This window comes from Bubalus bubalis, chromosome 3 (assembly GCF_019923935.1).
Source record: "Bubalus bubalis isolate 160015118507 breed Murrah chromosome 3, NDDB_SH_1, whole genome shotgun sequence".
Lineage (NCBI taxonomy): Eukaryota > Metazoa > Chordata > Mammalia > Artiodactyla > Bovidae > Bubalus > Bubalus bubalis.
The window spans coordinates 35,475,884-35,492,930 of record NC_059159.1 but is presented as its reverse complement, the minus strand read 5'-3'; the positions used below and the strand labels follow the sequence as shown (position 1 = coordinate 35,492,930).

At 49.4% G+C, this 17,047-nt stretch overlaps 2 protein-coding genes and 1 long non-coding RNA gene across 15 annotated transcripts; 1 reads left to right on the top strand and 2 right to left on the bottom strand.

Annotated features, from left to right (window-relative positions):
- Positions 1 to 171: 171 nt before the first annotated feature.
- Positions 172 to 1,846, bottom strand: TRAPPC1 (trafficking protein particle complex subunit 1). Its single transcript, XM_006062883.2, has 5 exons — positions 1,738 to 1,846; positions 1,528 to 1,626; positions 1,305 to 1,375; positions 855 to 993; positions 172 to 576 (listed from the first exon to the last, which is right to left on the bottom strand). Exons 2-5 carry the CDS (start codon positions 1,624 to 1,626, stop codon positions 448 to 450), a joined length of 438 nt encoding a protein of 145 aa, XP_006062945.1. The 5' UTR covers positions 1,738 to 1,846; the 3' UTR covers positions 172 to 447.
- A 16-nt stretch (positions 1,847 to 1,862) lies between these two features.
- CNTROB (centrobin, centriole duplication and spindle assembly protein) lies at positions 1,863 to 16,647 on the top strand. Of its 13 annotated transcripts, none has more exons than XM_025280645.3 (20): positions 1,863 to 1,970; positions 2,629 to 3,131; positions 3,904 to 3,988; positions 4,241 to 4,322; positions 4,800 to 4,956; positions 5,851 to 5,967; positions 6,189 to 6,305; positions 6,616 to 6,714; positions 7,742 to 7,978; positions 8,274 to 8,420; positions 11,217 to 11,350; positions 11,923 to 12,048; positions 12,233 to 12,395; positions 13,455 to 13,716; positions 14,585 to 14,739; positions 15,002 to 15,065; positions 15,242 to 15,412; positions 15,539 to 15,677; positions 16,148 to 16,220; positions 16,449 to 16,647. In XM_025280645.3, exons 2-20 carry the CDS (start codon positions 2,859 to 2,861, stop codon positions 16,572 to 16,574), a joined length of 2,727 nt encoding a protein of 908 aa, XP_025136430.1. In that variant the 5' UTR covers positions 1,863 to 1,970; positions 2,629 to 2,858; the 3' UTR covers positions 16,575 to 16,647. The 13 variants fall into 13 exon arrangements, with proteins under 13 accessions (XP_025136430.1, XP_006062949.1, XP_025136431.1 ...); XM_025280646.3 differs by having other exon boundaries at positions 1,952 to 1,970; positions 2,993 to 3,131; XM_025280643.3 differs by having other exon boundaries at positions 1,955 to 1,970; positions 2,455 to 3,131.
- Positions 12,055 to 15,265, bottom strand: LOC123332651. The gene is made up of 3 exons (XR_006549584.2): positions 15,127 to 15,265; positions 13,987 to 14,225; positions 12,055 to 12,284 (listed from the first exon to the last, which is right to left on the bottom strand). It is a non-coding gene; the product is annotated as an uncharacterized LOC123332651 (long non-coding RNA).
- Positions 16,648 to 17,047: the final 400 nt, after the last annotated feature.

The following is a 17,047-nucleotide window of genomic DNA, read 5'->3' as shown; positions in this document are numbered from 1 at the left end:
CCCTCTCCCCCCAATCAAGGTATTACCCAGCCCCAAACATCAGTCGTGTTGTTGTTGTTAACAAACCCATGGAAAAAGCCTCTTTTTTGGCTCAGAGGATGCAGACACCCTGGTTCACGCCTCCATGAGAGGGGCAGGCCCCGATCAACCACTCAAACTGACACGCTAAGGTCCCAGAGGGTGATAAAAAGTTTATTCTGTACTTCTCACAGAATCAGGTAGGGGATCAAACTGGAGAGAGGACCTGGTTTGGAGGTGTAGGGACTCTAGTAGGCTGCCTTCCTGTGAAGGGCTTTAGGCTGTTCCCCTAGGAGGGCTACCGAGGGGCTTGATGAGGCTGGGGGACTGGGGTGGTAGGGTTTGCAGCAGGAGCCCTTGGGTGATACAGGTTAGGTTGGGCCCCAGGCAGACAGCGATTCTTCTGAGGGGTGAGGTAGAGTGCTTCCTTCAGCCAGCCCGGGCGGAGAAGAAGGGCAGAGAGCGGACGTAGGAGTCCAGTCGGGAGCGGAAGAGCTCACTTTGCACAGTCTGGCCAAGCGGGCACAGGGGATTCTTCACCACCAGCTCCACATACAGCTGTGAAGAGGGAGGGTGTTAGAGCCAGGCTTTGTACACTTCTTTTCAACCTCACAGGTGTGTGAATGCACAGGGATCAAGGGCTGGGAGGCAAACCCTTTGAGGAGAAACTGCAGGTGGGAGTGTATAAAGACATAAAGGTCCAGAGAAAACCCAGGGTGTCTACTGTACTGTAGAGATACAGTACAGTAGGATTAGGGCAGGGATGGAGTCTTGGGGCTCTGAGTGATCATGGCTGTTGAGGCTTTGGGAGCAGGGTCGGAGGGACTGGCACTGACCGCACTGTAGATGTGGTGCAGCACATCTCGGATGGGCCCCACGCCCAAGTCTGTATTCATGACAACCTTGATCCCAGTGGGCGTCTCGTAGTAATGCAGTTTGTAACGGCTAGTTTGGAAGGCCAGGAAGCCGTCCTTCCTGCAGGGATGGGGAGGAATGTTAAGGAATGGGAGCGGAATCTCTCCCAAAGAGATACTTCTGATCCCCTCTAGATAGACTCCCTTTTAGACACCTCGCAGCTTCACCTTTCACTGTAGCCCCCGTGCCCAACCTCTCTAACCTTCTCTTCCCCACGGCCGCTTCGGCCAGGTCCTGAATTCTCGCTCCTGACTCAGCCTTTCTCTCTGTCTCCTTACCCTCTCTGGGGACAAAAGCCCCTCCCACTCCAGAAAGTACCCCCTCCCCATCTGTTCCCTCCTTCCCTCAACAACCCCTCCGACTCCGCGTACATGTCTAGCGGGGACATCTTGCTGACAAAAGAGCGGATAGAGAAGAGCATCCCGTACATCAGCTTGTACTCCTGGAAGGAGAGGGGGCAGAATTAGCTCTCTGTTGTAAAGGAGACGGGGTAGGGGTGGGAATGAGCCAGGGTTTGGAGAAAAGGGGCTGGACTGGGACTATGTGCATTTGGAGATGCGAGGTCACCCAAGTGGCGCGGGGCCCTCTCGTCACCTCCTCCTTAGGGATCCCTGCTTGCTTCTTGCGGTGCCACTCGCTGTAATGCAGACACACTCCATTTCGGTCAAACAGGTACAGGTTGTGGACAGTCATCTGCAAGGCAGAGAATGTGAGCCTCTCCCCGGGACCGCCCACACCCCGTCGGCTCCAGTTCTCAGTCACGGATCCCTCCAACCAGACGGGGGTCCCCTCCCCCGGACTCACCGGAACTGCTCCGAGTGCCCGTTACTCGACACTTCCGGTTTTCGCGGAGCCCCGCCCCATCGGGTCAAAGAGTCGCAGCAATAACTCCGCCCCATACCTGCTTCAGCCAATCCGTGGCGCCGGGTCTGGGCATGCGCGTGTAAGGCTCTCCGCTCCAGAAGCTGGAAGCGGCTGAAAGCACTGTATCCTGGGCTGGTGACGTCATCGAAGCGAGTGAGGAGGAGCTGCGGAAGGTGGGCGGGAGACTGCCAACGGTTTTGAGTGTTGGGAAGGGCGCGAGAAGAGGGGTCTTTTGGGTGTGGGCCTACCGGGTCTCAGGGGGAGGGGGCATTCCCTAGTTCCCACCTTGGCAAACTGCGGGGCTGAGGACTGGAGGTGTGGGGAGTAATCGGAACGGGGTGATCGAGGTAAGGGATCTCAGGCTAAGCTGGAGCGCCTGAGCGTATTTTTTAGGGCCATCAGAGGGCGTGACTTGAGTGTTCACAAACTTTCTTTTGGGTTAGTAGGGAGGGAGGGATTCTAGGGAGCCGTGCTACGGCTTTCTTGCCCGGAGGGATCGGAGGGGATATACCAGACAGTTGATCCTGTATGGGTGCATGGCGAAGAGGAGAGGTGGGGAGCGTGAGGTTCCTGCCTCGCTGAGACCGGAGCCAGTTGAGGGGCACGTAAGACAGCTGGGCGGAAATTAGGCCCCTATTGGATTTGGGTCCTTTTCAGTTTGCGCATTCTGGGTGTGAGAACTTAAGAGTTCAGTGGACTATGAGAGCCTGGCCCAGAAGTTGAACTGCAGCTTTCAGCGCTCCAGAGGAACTGCAGTGGTGCGCCTGCCCCGCAGTAGGTCTTCCATCCCCACCTTCTCCTCGCTGCACCCGCCTTTTCTACTGTTCCCAGGAGCTGTGGAAAGAAATCCTTTTGTCCTCTCCCATGGCCTCTGGAACTGTTGGAAACCTTTCCTTTAACCAGAAAGGCTCCATACCCTCATTCAGCAAGAATCCTTCGCTCGGAGTCTTCCTCATTTCTCCCAAATCTTCCTTCTCCCGGTACTTACTCCCCTGGGCTCTCCTAAAGCAGAACCAGGAGTTCCCACCTCTGTTGTCTCCAGTTGTCTCTTCCCTGTGGTCATGGCAGCATCAGCTGCCAGCCCCACATCACCCCTACGGGCCAAGGACCTCCTGAGTGAGTCATCAGAAGCCCCTGGGCTGAACCAAGTGTCCTCTGAGGTGACCTCCCAGCTGTATACTTCTTTGCACCTCAGTCGTCAGGCAGAGAGCACAGCCCGAGCCCAGCTGTATTTACCTGCTGCCTCCCCACCTCCCCATGAGGTGTTGGATGGCTTGGCCCAAGAACTGAGTCACAGCTTGTCAGTGGGATTGGAGAACAACGTGAAGAAAAAGGTGAGGGAGGTCTGTCTTGGACACCTCTAGGGTCTTGGGATTGGGGGTGGTAAAAAAAAAAAAAGAGCTTTACTGAGATTTGAGCTCCTGTTGTTGGATTCCATAATTTCTTTTAATTACACAGTCAGCCATGCTTGTTCCTGTGAGCAAATGTTGATGAGAGTACTGCGCCCATAAGTTGGAAAATTGTGAGACTTCCTAACTTTTTTTTTTTTCTTCAGAGACACCCATGGGGTAGGTTGCTGTGCGTTAACTGGGATGTGGGTACTGGAAATGAGGATAAGGGTTCTTCATCCCAAGAGGAAACTAAGGATTTAAGGAAAATATTCTAAGATCCTTTCATCTTGAAACTGTTTTGATTGTATGGTTCAAAATTTGGCATGTAAATCATTAAAACATAGTTTAATCAATTATACATGTTACAGAGAAGATAGTGTCAGATAGAACACATATCATAACCATTCTGCAGACTGGCTAGGCCTCCCAGAGTTTGAAAAACTGATAGCTTTGGACAGCAGAGTCTTTACACAGGATATTTGCTCTCTAGTTGGAAGGAATCCTCACCACTCTTACCTTAAGATGCCCAGTTAATTCATTTGCATTACCCCTCTGGCTTCCATAGACAATTGAGTTTCTCCTTGAGTCAGTTCTATTTTTCTTGCTTTCCAAGGTGTGAGAGTAAAAATACTTGGGCCTTAGGGGCCACTCAATGCCATCTACCCTGGATGCAATATGGATTATTGCATCTTATTTCTGCATTGTTTTTTTCTAGGATGGTTCCAAGCATATCTTTGAGATGGAGAGTGTTCGGGGTCAACTCCAGAGCATGCTCCAAACCTCACGTGATGCGGCTTATCGTGAGTGATTTTCTATAAAGGAGAACCTAGATTTAAGCAGTGGGAAAAAGTGGAGAAAGTTGCAGAATATATATGGGCTGGAGACCTAGACTCAGAGATAAGAGATTTCAGGAGAAAAGGCTCCCATTCTTAGGGAGAGAAGCAGGAGGAGTGGGTGAAGTAGAAAGGAAGGACCACTCCTCTTCTCCTTCAAGTGATCCCTGTTCCCATCCTTACCTGACCCTGGCTGTGGGTCCCTCTGGCTGCCTGCAGGGGATCCCCCAATTCCAGGTGCCGACTCTGAGAGACGGGAAGAGGACTCCTTTGACAGTGACAGCACAGCCACCTTGCTTAAGTGAGTTCTCCTTGGGGTTCTCCTAGCTGCCTTTCTCTCTTTCTTGGAAAGCCAAGTGTTCTATCGCTTAGTTCTCCCTTTGCTGCTTTTGTACCTCTTAAGGACCTAAGCTGCTTGTCACTTAGCTTTCAGTTTTTACCCTTTCTTGCCTTTCTTCTATCCTGCTTACTCCTTTGGGAACATAGGCATCCACTGCTTAGTACCTGGCTTTCTAGGTCCTTCCTCCTCCAGAAGAATTAGCTCTTTTCTGCTGTGACTCGTGCTGCAGGGAGCATGGAGTAGAGGAAGGAGTACTATAGAGTGACTCACAAAGCTTGTGTGCTCTCTAGGGCTCTATCATTTCTCTATGTAACTTTGTGACTTTGGGCTTGGCTCGTGCCCTGAGTTGTAGTTTCCTTATTTGTAAAATGTCTGGAAATGGGACTCTGGGTCTCTAAAGCTTTCCCATCGCTACTGTTCTCTACCTGATCTATTCAGCACCCGACCGCTGCAAGACTTGTCTCCATCCAGCTCAGCCCAGGCCTTTGAGGAGTTGTTCCCCCGCTACACCAGCCTTCGGCCAGGGCCCCCACTCAACCCCCCAGATTTTCAGGGACTGAGAGATGCACTGGATTCAGAGCATACTCGTCGCAAGGTGAGATATAAAGGCTTCCTTTTGACAGAAGCAAAGATTATAATTAGGGCCAAGTGCTAAAAGATTAAGGTCTTGCAAGCTAGGATTTTACTCAAATGGCTCTCCTGTGAGGAAAGCCTTATTTGACTACCCTGTCTAGGATGGCACACCTCCCTCCAGGCATTCCTTCAGATCATTCTGTTATTTCCTTCGTATAGTTTATCAAAGTCTGGTATGTCCTGTTTGTTTCCCCTCTTTAAAACCTAAGCTCCACATGGGTCATACCTTATCTTATTCAGCAGTGTCTTCCTAAAGTCTAGAACACACCCAACACAAACAAATACTCTACGTGTTTGGTGAATGAACAACACGTTGTTGGCTTGTGCAAAGCTACTGGTGATATAATGAGCTTTGTTTCTGGAGCCTCAGCCTATCTGAAGGGGGCAGAGAGCAGGATGAGGCAGAGGAAAAGTCGGAATTATTGATCATGTTGTCATTTTTGGAACCTTCTCTTCCTCTATTTTAAACGGCCTGGGCGTGAATGAAAGGCTTTCCCCTTTCCCCTTGCCACACTGAATCATTGTGTCCAGTATGCTTCTTAAGGCAGGGGTAACTTCCCACTCTTTGCAGCGTGGACTACTGCACCCCTGCCGAAAGGTTCATGGAAGTTTTTCCTCAGGAGATCTAGGAAAGGGAAGAGGCTGGAAACCAAACCCCTGCTTCCTGAGGTGGTAGAGGAAGGCGTTAGAGATCTCAGGCTCTGCAATTCCTGACTCTCCCTCTTCAAACCTGTTCTGTTCTTGGGACCCAAGCTCCCTGTCTCCAGCCCATTTCCCCCATAGAGAAGCTGGAAAGTTTGGAGCTTTGGTCAAACTAAGGGTGGCAACACCCAGACCCCCTCACCCTTCTTCCCAGCATTGTGAGCGCCATATTCAGAACCTGCAGACCCGTGTCCTTGAGCTTCAGCAACAGTTAGCTGTGGCCGTGACTGCTGACCGAAAGAAAGATATCATGATTGAACAACTGGACAAGGTGCCAGGGGAGTGGAATGTGGATGGGTCTCTCCATGGGGGGCACCAAGGAATACAGGGGGAGGCCAACCAACATTTGTTTGTTCACATTAGGAATTGGGGGTGGGTAAGTGCTGGGTCTGCTGACCACTGGAAGAAGGTGGCTGTTGGCCCTGTTCCTGTGGACACAAAGAGGGAAGAAAAATTATTTGAAATTCTATGTGACCTCCTTCCTTTCCTGAGACCCTGGCCCGCGTGGTGGAGGGCTGGAACCGGCATGAAGCTGAGCGGACAGAGGTGCTTCGGGGACTCCAGGAGGAACGGCAGGCAGCTGAACTCACTAGAAGCAAGCAGCAGGAGGTGGGCAACCAGGATCACGAGGCATTAGAAACTGGGTCACCAATGGCTGGATCAGGGAGGAACCAGGGTTCCTCTCAGGTTGACCTCCAGCTTGCCGTAGCTAGCCTGACAATTCTTCTCCTGTGTCCTCTCCCTTCAGTGTTTCTGCTGTCAGACTTGCATGTTTGATGTCCGCTCATCTCGTCATCCCTCTGGCCCCCAAGTCATTTAGTTAATCCTTGCTTTTAAACTTTATGTTGTTAATGATTTTCAAAGGGTGGCATGCAGGGATTCTCCTCAGTTCCTCCATCCTGTGTTCTCTCCCTGAAAGACAGTAACCCGCCTGGAACAAAGCCTTTCTGAGGCCATGGAGGCCCTGAGTCGTGAGCAGGAAGGTGCCCGACTGCAGCAACGGGAAAAAGAGACACTGGTGAGAATGCTTGCCTGGGTTAATTCCAATAAAGGCTGGTCATTACTTCTAGAGGGATATGGATTTTTTTTTGTTTGTTTGAACCCATGGCATGCAAGATCTTAGTTCCTCGACCAGGGATTGAACCTGGGCCCCCCAAAGTTGGGAGCAAGGAGCCTTAACCACTGGACTGCCAGGGAAGTCTGGGGATATGGGCTTTTGGTGGATTGTGGGAGTTCATAATTTGAGTTGCACCAGAGCAAAGTGTGTTCATCAAAACACTAGTGCTGCTAGGTACTCTACAAAAAAGTGAGCTCTGCCATCAAGCCAGTTTGAGAGATTCTGCAAATTGAATCCTCATTAGAATCATTTGGGAATTATTTTTAAATATAGATTTATTGGGTCCTTTCCCTGAGGTTTTGATATATGAGGGGTTGGGGAACCTAAATATTTTCAGAAAGGTGTAGGGGTGAGACTTAGGTTTCTCATTGCTGAAATGATAAGATGATTACCCACATGAATTAGTAGCCAGGTTTAGAATTTCTTGCATGCATGACACATGCTTGCTACATGCATGCTGGTACTGACATTCCTAACAGTCCAAGAGTGCTGGTGCAGCTGCTGGTTGGCTAGTACCTGTTTGTAAGGCTGAATTTTCTAGTCTTTGTGGAATTTCTTTTTGGTGACAGTGGTGACAGCTATCATATATTGAGTACTTACTACAGGCCAGACATTGTGCTAAATGCTTTACATACCCTTGTAACTTCAATCCACATAAGGTGGACTGTAATATGCCCACTTTACAAGTAAGGATGTGCCTCAGAACCCAAAATAAATGCAGAGCTGGGATTCAGACTGAGATTTGAGCCCAGGTCTACCTAATTCTGGTACAGAAACTCTTATTTACCATATTGACATCCTGTGGGCTTCTTAACTATTGCGTTTTCATGGATATAATTCTCAGCCGGCACATTGTGTGGGGGTGAGGAGGCAGGTTGCTGGTCTCCTGAGGGCATGCTAAAATCTTGGTTTTCTCCTGGGGCTGTAGGAGGAGGAGAGGCAGGCTCTGACCCTGAGCTTGGAGCTAGAACAGCAGCGCTGCCGAGTCCTGCAGGAAGAACGGGATGAGGCCCGGGCGGGGCAACTCAGTGAGCATCGACAGTTGGAGACACTGCAGGTGGCCCTCGAAGAAGAACGGCGGAGCTGGGCCCAGCAGGAGCACCAGCTGAAGGAGCGCTACCAGGCGCTGCAGGAGGAGAGCCAGGCTCAGCTGGAAAGGGAGAAGGTAGAAGGGGCAGTTGAGGAACAGATGAAGGACAAAATAATTGAATGAGATGGATGTCAGAATACACAGTGTAGTGGAGCAGGAAGGAGAGTGAAGGAGAGAAGACTGAGAGGGTAGGGCCTGCAGAAAGGGCCGGGGGCATCAAATATACGGAAAACTGAAGTGTGAGATTCAACAGAGATGAGGAAATAGGTCACAGGTGAAGAGGAAGGGAGCTTGAGTCTTAGGGTATGGGAGGGTGAATCAGGGAGTCAGGAAATGAGATACAAACTGAAGTCTGATTGCCCTTTCCTAGGGGAACACCCAGAGGGAGGCCCAGGCCGCCCGGGAGGCCCAGCAGCGGCTGGCCTTGGTGCAGTCTGAGGTGCAGCGGTTGGAAGGAGAGCTGGATACAGCTCGGAGAGAGAGAGACGCCCTGCAGCTGGAGATGAGCCTGGTGCAGGTCAGGAGGCTGAGGTCCTAGGGGAGTGTTCCTGCTGGGGAGACAGAGGTCTGAGGTGAAGTGGCTTCAGGAGTCAGGGCAGACACTCCCATTTCTAACTAAAATTTTGGCCTTTATGGGTAAAATGTATGTTAGGGGCAACTTAATGAGTTTCTGAGAGACTTCTTTCCTTATTAATAGTTGACTTAGGGAGACACCCAATTTCTGGGTTAGAGAGGCCAGTTTTGAGAAAACACACTTTTCACTTGGCCCATTGAATTGGAGGGCTGACCACATGGAAACTAATTTATCATGGAGGGCCAAGGCTAAAGACATTAGTAAACAATTCAGTAGTAATTTATAAGCCCCTAAACTGGTGCCAGCCACATGCGTGTATGTGTGCATTCAGTAAACCTACTGAACAACTCCTGTGTGTAAGCTCTGGGCAGGGATAATCCTAACACAGTCCCAGCAATAGGGAGCCCACCAGTTACACGGGGAGCTTGTCTAGCACACACATTTTTGAAGCAGTATGATTAATAATTAAGAAAAGTGTTAGTCGCTCAGTCGTGTCCGACTCTTTACAACCCTATGGAGGGAGGGCCAGGCTCCTCCCTCCATGGGATTCTCCAGGCAAGAATACTGAAGTGGGTTGCCATTCCCTTCTTTAGGATTCCCGATCCAGGGATTGAACCCAGGCCTCCTGCATTGCAGGCAGATTCTTTACCACTGAGTCACCAGGGAAGCCCTAATAATTTAGAGTAAGAATAACTATTTTTAAAAATGTTTGGCTGTACAGTGTCTTAGTTGTGGCATGTGGGATCTAGTTGTGTGACCAGGGATCAAACCCAGTCCCCCTGCAGTGGGAGCACAGAGTCTTAGCTACTGGACCACCGGGGATGTCCCCTTTATATCTTATTTTGTCTTGCCTATTGGGTGTTTATTTTTCTTTCCTTTCTTGTCATCTTTTAGAGTCATTATTCTCATTTCACTTTTTTTTCAGTCAGCTTATTTTAAAGTCTTAAACTCAGTTTCTGTTTAAATTCTCAAAGTTAATTTATCAGATGTAAATATCCAAGACAGAAAGGAGCCATCAATTCTATATGGATGGGTCAAGGTAGTCTTCCCAGAGAACTCTAAAAAATATTTTTAAGATATGAATAAAAGTGATCTGTAATACAAGCTCAAGTGTACAGAAGTACACAGTATTGGTTGCCTTCTCATATCATATCACTTTATGTGTATCCTTTCAGAACTTTTTCATATGTGTTTATGGGCTGGTGCTTTTTTAAAAAAAATGTGTGTGTATATATATATATATATATATATTCACTGCAACTTGTTTTTACCTTGTAATATATCATAGACATCTTTCCATGTTAACACATACAGATGTACATCATTTTTTTAAAGAATTATATTGCAATAAATGTATGAATCATCCTTTTGATGAGAAATTTACCCTGATGCCAATTTTTTTTTTTCACTATTAAAAAGAACACTGGGGACTTCCCTGGTGGTCCAGTGGTTAAAAATCTACCTTGCAATGCAGGGGACAAGGAATGAATCCCTGGTCCAGGAACTAAGATCCCACATGCCACAGGGCAACTAAGCCCATGAGCTGCAACTAGAGAAGCCTGTACACTGCAATGGAGACTCAGCACAGCTTAAAGAAAGACAAAAGTGCTGCATGGAATTCCCTGGCTGTCCAAAGGTTGGGACTCCACGCTTCCACTGCAGAGGGCACAGATTCAGTCCCTGAATTTGTAGGTCAGGGAACTAAGATTCTGTAAGCCGTAGCACGGCCAAAATTAAATAATGCTGCAGTGAACATCATTGTACATGACTCTTTGGCATTCCTTCTGAAGGATAGATTCCTTAAAGTGAAATTGCCAGCTCAGAGGGAGAGTATATATCATTAAGATTTTCCATTAAAAATTTTTGGGTGGGGATTAATTTATAATGTGTAATCACTAAGGCACTATGTTGTATACCTGAAACTTAAAAAGTTAGGTAATGAGATACCTAGAACAGATAAAATAATTCATGGAAACAGAAAGTAGGGTGGGGATTGTTAGGGGCTGGGGAGGGAAAATGGGGAGGAGTTGTTCAGTGGGTATAGAGTTTCAGTTTTACAAAATGAAATTTCTAGAGATCTGTACAACAATGTGAGTGAGTATATGTAATGCTACACTTTAAAATGGTAAGTTTTGTATTACCTAAAAAGGTAAGCTTTGTATATGCTTCTTACCATAATTTTTAAAAATTAAAAAGAATTTAGGTAATTGCAAGGAATTAAATAAATAAATAAATATTTTTTTTAAAAGCATGAAAAAAACATTTGTATTGTCCAAGGTCATGGTTTTATAAGGAAGAGAAACCGCTTTCACTCCTCGGCGCAAAATTCTCTTTCTTTTGTCCCCTCAGACGTACGAGGGAATGTTGGTGCATGGATCTTTTTTTTTTTAATCTCAGTTTTATATATTTATTTTACTTTACAATATTGTATTGGTTTTGCCATACATGGACACGAATCCACCATGGGTTCCCAATCCTGAACCTCTCCTCCCACCTCCCTCCCCATCCCATCCCTCTGGGTCATCTCAGAGCACCAGCCCTGAGCATCCTTTTTTTTTTTTTTTTTTTTTTTTAATTTTTTTAAAACTTGGGAGCCGGAAAGAACTTTATTTTTAAAAAAATTTTTTTATTAATGAGCATCCTTTTTTAATCTGCCTTACATCCTCCATACCCTTCTAAGCCCAAACAGAATGGAGCTGATGATGACCTCCCCCACCCACCCACTTGCTTCACTCCCAGGCCCGGTATGAAAGCCAGCGGATCCAGATGGAGTCGGAGCTGGCGGTGCAGCTGGAGCAGCGGGTGACCGAGCGGCTGGCTCAGGCGCAGGAGAGCAGCCTTCGGCAGGCAGCCTCCCTGAGGGACCATCACAGGTGCTTGGAGCTCGCCGGCTGCTGCCTCTCCACAGCCGCAGCAGGTGGTGGGGGTGGACCACCCAGACCCTTTCAGATCCCTTTACCAGCTTCCAACACACCGGCTCCTGTCTGTCTCTCGGTGGGAGACCTGCCTCGGGTTCGTAGGAGAGCCAGACCTTGTTGGGGATTTTCCGCTTTCCCCCCATGGGAAGGAGCACTTAGCCAATAACTGATGGCTGCAGGAATACCAATTTCTAGCTCCCTAGCCCCTGGTGTGTACAGTGCTGAGCTGAGACCTGCAGCACGTGCACACGTGCCCTTCTCCCTTCCTTCCCCTACTCTCCTACCAGCTTTTTTTTTTTCTGGAAATGCTTCTTAAATGAACCACCTTCACATAAGTCCTCATTTAAGTGTCTGCTTCTAGGGAACCCATTCAGCCGTCCTGAACAACCCCGCCCCCCAACCTTGCCAGGGCAGGGCTAGCTGGCTGGCTTGCTCGCTCACTCTCCCATGCACACATGCTGGCTTTTTCTTACGGGATGACTTCCTTCTCCATCTTCAGTCCTTTCTTCTCACCTGTGTCCTCTCAGGAAGCAGCTGCAGGAGCTGAATGGACAGCACCAGCAGGAATTGTCTACCCAGTTGGCTCAGTTCAAGGTGGAAATAGCAGAGCGGGAGGAGCGGCAGCAGCAGGTGGCTCAGGACTATGAGCTCAGGTACCAGACCCTGGAGTCTCCATGTCAGGCCTTGGTCCCTTCCCCTGCAGCCTTGGTCTCTTCTGCACTGGCCCCAGCTCCTCTCACAATTTCCCGTGTCCCACCTTTCCTTGTGGGCCTTCCTGTTGTCCGAGTCTCTGCTTTCTTCAAGGCCCGACATCACCTCTCGCATCTTTCCTCTCAGACTGGCCCGGGAGCAGGCGCGAGTGCGGGAACTGCAGAGTGGGAACCAGCAGCTGGAGGAACAGCGGGTGGAGCTGGTGGAGCGGCTGCAGGCCATGCTGCAGGCCCACTGGGAAGAGGCCACCCGGCTGCTCAGCACCACCACCCTGCCGCCCCACCCACCGGTAGGCTGTCTGGGTTCTGTTTAGACCCCTTCTTGGGACATCTAGCTCCCTCCCAAGGAGAGTCCGAGTTCAGCTCCTAGGACCTGCGTTAAGAAAATTCTGTGAGCTTTCCCAAAGAGTAACTATCTCATCAAAAGCCATCTTTTTGCCGTGGCTGCCACTTCCCTAGACTGGCCCCACAGCACTGGGCACCAGCCTCTTCTCCCAGCCCAAGAGAGGGTAACACATGATGCTAGTTTTGCCAAAGGGCAGCTGAAGTAACTGTGATGGAAAGAGTCCGAAATTGTTGCTCAGTCCTGCCCTAGAGGAGTCCTGCCCTAGGGGTTTTCAACCCTTGCCCTTCTTCTGTTGGCATCTCCTACGTCCTTCTTTTACCAATTAAGTTTTTAATATTAGCTAAAATATTTTTGGGGATAGATAATAATATGCACATAGTAATTTTACAAAGCAAAAGGGACGTCCTCAGTGGTCCAGGGGTTAAAGCTCAGCCTTCCGATGCAGGGGCACACGTTCAATCCCTGGTTAGAGAGCTAAGGTTCTCACATGCCATGCGTGCAGCCAAAAATTTTAAAACATAATGAAATAAAATAAAAAAAACAACCAAATTGTTCAAAAAGGTATATGGTGAAAAGTAATCTCCATACTATGCCTGCACCTCAGTCTCCTGGATCCTCCCCCAAGAAGCAGCACCTGTTACTGGTGTCTTGAGTGTATCCCACCCCCAGCTCCACCCTGCCACCCCGCACAGAAACATTGCCCTCTATACACAGTTGTATGACTTATTTAACCAAGTGTTTGTTGGTGGATATTAAAGTTGTTTCCTGTGTTTTGCTTCTACAAATAGTGCTGCAGAAAATGTCATTAATATGTCTTGGTTCAATATATCTATACAGTTTCCAGAAATGGAATTGTAGGATCAAAAATATGCGTTTTAAAATTTGTCAGAAATTTGATAGATATTCTCAAATCCTCTTCTAAGGACGTTCTACTAATCTGCTATCTTATTAAAGTGTCTGTGGCACGTCTCATCTGTTTAAGTGCACCCTCTCTTGTGCCCAGGTTCCCCCTGCCAGCCCCTCCAGCCCTGGGCCGCAGGAGCCAGACAAGGGGGAGAGGAGGATCTGGACGGTGCCCACCATGGCCGTGGCCCTGAAGCCCGTGTTGCAGCAGAGCCGGGAGACGCGGGAGGAGCTGCCTGGGGTGCCACCGCCTGTTCTCTGCAGCCCCTCCCCAGATCTTAGTCTCCTGCTAGGCCCCACTTTCCAGAGCCAGCATTCCTTCCAGCCTCTGGAGCCAAAGCCGGACCTCACGTCATCTTCAGGTGCCTGGGGACAGAAGTCACCGGGTTCCCCTTCCCCGCACTGACTGTCTCTCTCTTAACCTAACTTCCTGTCTGCTGGGGGCTTGAGCATTCTGTTTCCCAGATGTCTTAGTGACTGTCCATTACCAGGAGCAGAAATCCACTCTAGTTGGTTAAAATACAGGCAGTAAGACTCTAGGAAATGGGACATATCTGTGCTTAATGAGAACCGAAGTTGGCACCAGGGGCTGCTGGGAACAGCGCAGCTGTTCCTCCTTGCTCTGGGCCTACCTGGGCTCTGGACTCCGCTTTTCCTCTTGAATGACCGGCCCTCTCTCCCCCTTGGGTTCTTGCTCTCGCTGCTTTGGTTTGCATGTGGCTTTGAGCAGCTGTAACACCGACTCTAGCAAGACTCTAGACAACCTGCCTTTGTTTCTTAGGTCCAAGTTTAAAGAGAGGCGGTCTGGTGGGTTGGTAACCGTTCCTCAGATCAGCCGATCTTGAGTTGTGACTTGGGTGCATGGGGTGCTCTGTGTGGTGAAAATGAGACAACCCAGGTTGAAGTAAGCATGAGGGCATGTTTTGGTGAAAGAGCCAGAACATGTCTGTTTATCTTAAAGCATTCTGTGCTGTGGCGGGATTTATCCATTCAGCATCCAGGGACCACAGCCTTCCCCTTCTGTCTACTTTTCTGTCTTAGAATTCAGCTGTGCCCAGCTCCCAGTTGCCTTCAGTCCTTCCCTCTCCAGCTGTTTTCAACTGTGATCACCTTCTTCTAGCTGCGAAGCCCCACTCATGTATGACAGGCCCCATCCTTCCAGGCCTTGAGCGAGCTGCCTGGTGGAGGACCCCTCCCCCTACAGCACACACCCCCTGTTTCACTGTACAGTGGAGGCCTTCTCTTCAGTTGGGACCTTCCATCCGGATCACCGGGCAGAGCGACCATTCCCTGAGGAAGACCCTGGGTCTGAGGGGGATGGCTTCCTGAAGGAAGGCCTGCCGCCCCCTTCCCAGTTGCAGGGCCTCAAGCATTTTTTGCACCAGGTGAGAGGGCCCACCTATTCCATCTTGCTTTCTCCGTCCCTTCCTCATTTTCTCTTTCTACTCTGAGAGGTGAGGACTCTGGCCTTTTAGGACTAAGACTTCATCCCAGTTTCTGCCTCTCCCAGTCCCCCTTATTTCTGCTGCAGCAATTCCTTCTGGAACTTAGGAGACCAGCTCCTACCTCCTCCCCGCTGCTTCCTGCAGACCCTGAGGTGTCTTTCTTCAGTGGTCCTCAAGGAGCCCTACTGTCTTATCCCCCCAGCTGCTGGAGACTGCACCCCAGAGCCACGAGAACCCCTCCGTCGATCAGCTTCCCCCTAAGCCTGGTGAGTGCCAACTCTGAAGAAGTGTGGGGCTGAGCCTGAAAGAGGCAGGAGATCCACTTACCAGGACTAGGTCTTCAGGAGCTGGCAAAGGTTACAAAGCCCATGAAGGCTAAGGCTGTTGGGATTCCTTGGCTTTTGCCCCATTTCCTCATCCTGAATCTCATTCCTTTGGCTAGGTCCTCTGACTGCGCCATCTTGGGAGGAAACCCCTCAGGTGCCACGCCTCCCGCCCCCCGTCCATAAAACTAAAGTTCCCTTAGCCATGGCGTCCAGTCTTTTCCGGGTCCATGAGCTTCCCTCGGCCCCTTCACAGAGCAGCGGTCCCAGCGGTGGCTCCCCAGAGAGAGGTAAGCAGGTCCTGGTTTACAGGTGTGGAGCCGGTACCTGGAACCGAAGGCCCTTCTGGGCTCCGGGAGCTGGAATAAGGGCTGGGTCCAGCCCAGGATGATGATCATTCCTGATGGATGTCTCAGGTGGAGATGGGCCCGCATCCTCGAGGCAGCTGATGGAAGTGTCTCAGCTGTTACGACTTTACCAAGCTCGGGGCTGGGAGGCGCTACCTGCTGAGGATCTGCTGCTTTACCTGAAGAGGCTGGAACACGGCGGCGGCAGGTACCACCCTGGGAGGGAAGGGAGGAGGGACTAGGTGCAAGGCATCTGGACTGTGAACGGGAAAAGTGTGGAGTGTGTCTATTGAGTAGTGTCTTCTGCCCTTTTCTGGGGAAGAAGTGAGGGTGGTTGGAATCTCCTCTTCCTCCATCTCTCACCCTTCCCCACCTTTCTTTTGTCTCTTCTTTTCTTTTTGGTTTGTTTTTCGCTTCTTAAAAAATCTCTTCTGCATGTTTTTCTACTTTAATTTTTCCCTCTTTACCCTGCAGCTCAGAACTGAGAGTCCTAGGACTGTGATGACTTAGTATAACTCAGTTTGTGACTCCACTCATGTGTTTCCTCTTATTGGATCCCCGGGTCTATCTTGTTTGTTCTTGTTCTTAAGAGACAGCACCGGGAAGTAGTTCTTCTCCCCGAGTGTTGGGGAGAGTGGGGAGCAGCTGCCCCTCCTCATCCCCTGATCTGTATGGCAGGCCTGACAGCCGAGGGGAAAATGCCCCCAGAAAGAACACAGACTCCCGCTTGGGTGAGATCCCCCGGAAAGAGGTGAGGAAAGCAGGGCTGGGTGAAGGGGTGGGGGGCTCTCACTGACTCGTCCCTCGCCCTCCACATGATCGCCCTGACCCCACTGACTGGGCTCCCATTTTCTGTAGTGTGGTCCTTCCCCTTTGCTGTCTGACTCCGGCCTTCCCCACACACAACACCTTTCCTCAGGAGTGGGGTACTGGGAGGACATGACACTGAGTTTTTCTTCTCTCTCCCTTCAACTCTTAGGTTCCCTCCCAGGCTCTCCCTCGGCGCCTCGCTGTAGCCCCTAAGACTGACAAACCTCCAGCTCGGAAGAAAAGTGGGCATCCCGCCCCTGGTGGTGTGAGAAGTCGGGGGGGAATCTGGAGATAAGCCCTTCACCTTTCTCTTCCTTGGCCTCTTCTTATTTTTATTATTATTATTTTAATAAATCAGGTAGTCTGTATTAGAGTCTCTGACTCATAGGCACTCGGAAAAGGAAGGATTTCTAGGAAACCACTTTGTGAAGAAACCTCATTCTTCTCTTTGAGTATGTTTTTTATATGTTTCTATTTCATATTCTGTGGAAAAAGACATGACTGCTTTGAAACAAAACAGTCTGTGGCTAGATTTCCAAAGTGTAGGTGAGCGAAGGCTTGGTGTTTCCAGAGTAAAACCTACAGAGTGACTAGCTCTGGTCAGTTGTGGAATTATTTATTTTCTTTTATATATCTCTGTATTTTCCAACTGTTCTGAAACACATATGTGTTACTTAATAATCAGAAAAACACTTAATTATAAAGTTATTATATAAAGAGTTTGAATAAAAATGTGATATTGGGAAGACAGTTTTCTCTTTCAGGAGC

Bases quoted from the DNA above. Each gene is read 5' to 3' on its own strand.
- CNTROB (XM_025280645.3), top strand. From the start codon at position 2,859: ATGGCAGCATCAGCTGCCAGCCCCACATCACCCCTACGGGCCAAGGAC. The intron at 3,989-4,240 runs GTGAGTGATTTT...GGCTGCCTGCAG, and splicing joins CTCACGTGATGCGGCTTATC to GGGATCCCCCAATTCCAGGT. The intron at 16,221-16,448 runs GTGAGGAAAGCA...TTCAACTCTTAG, and splicing joins GTGAGATCCCCCGGAAAGAG to GTTCCCTCCCAGGCTCTCCC.
- TRAPPC1 (XM_006062883.2), bottom strand. From the start codon at position 1,626: ATGACTGTCCACAACCTGTACCTGTTTGACCGAAATGGAGTGTGTCTG. The intron at 1,376-1,527 runs GTGACGAGAGGG...CTCTCCTTCCAG, and splicing joins CAGGGATCCCTAAGGAGGAG to GAGTACAAGCTGATGTACGG. The intron at 577-854 runs GTCAGTGCCAGT...CCCTCTTCACAG, and splicing joins TGCACCACATCTACAGTGCG to CTGTATGTGGAGCTGGTGGT.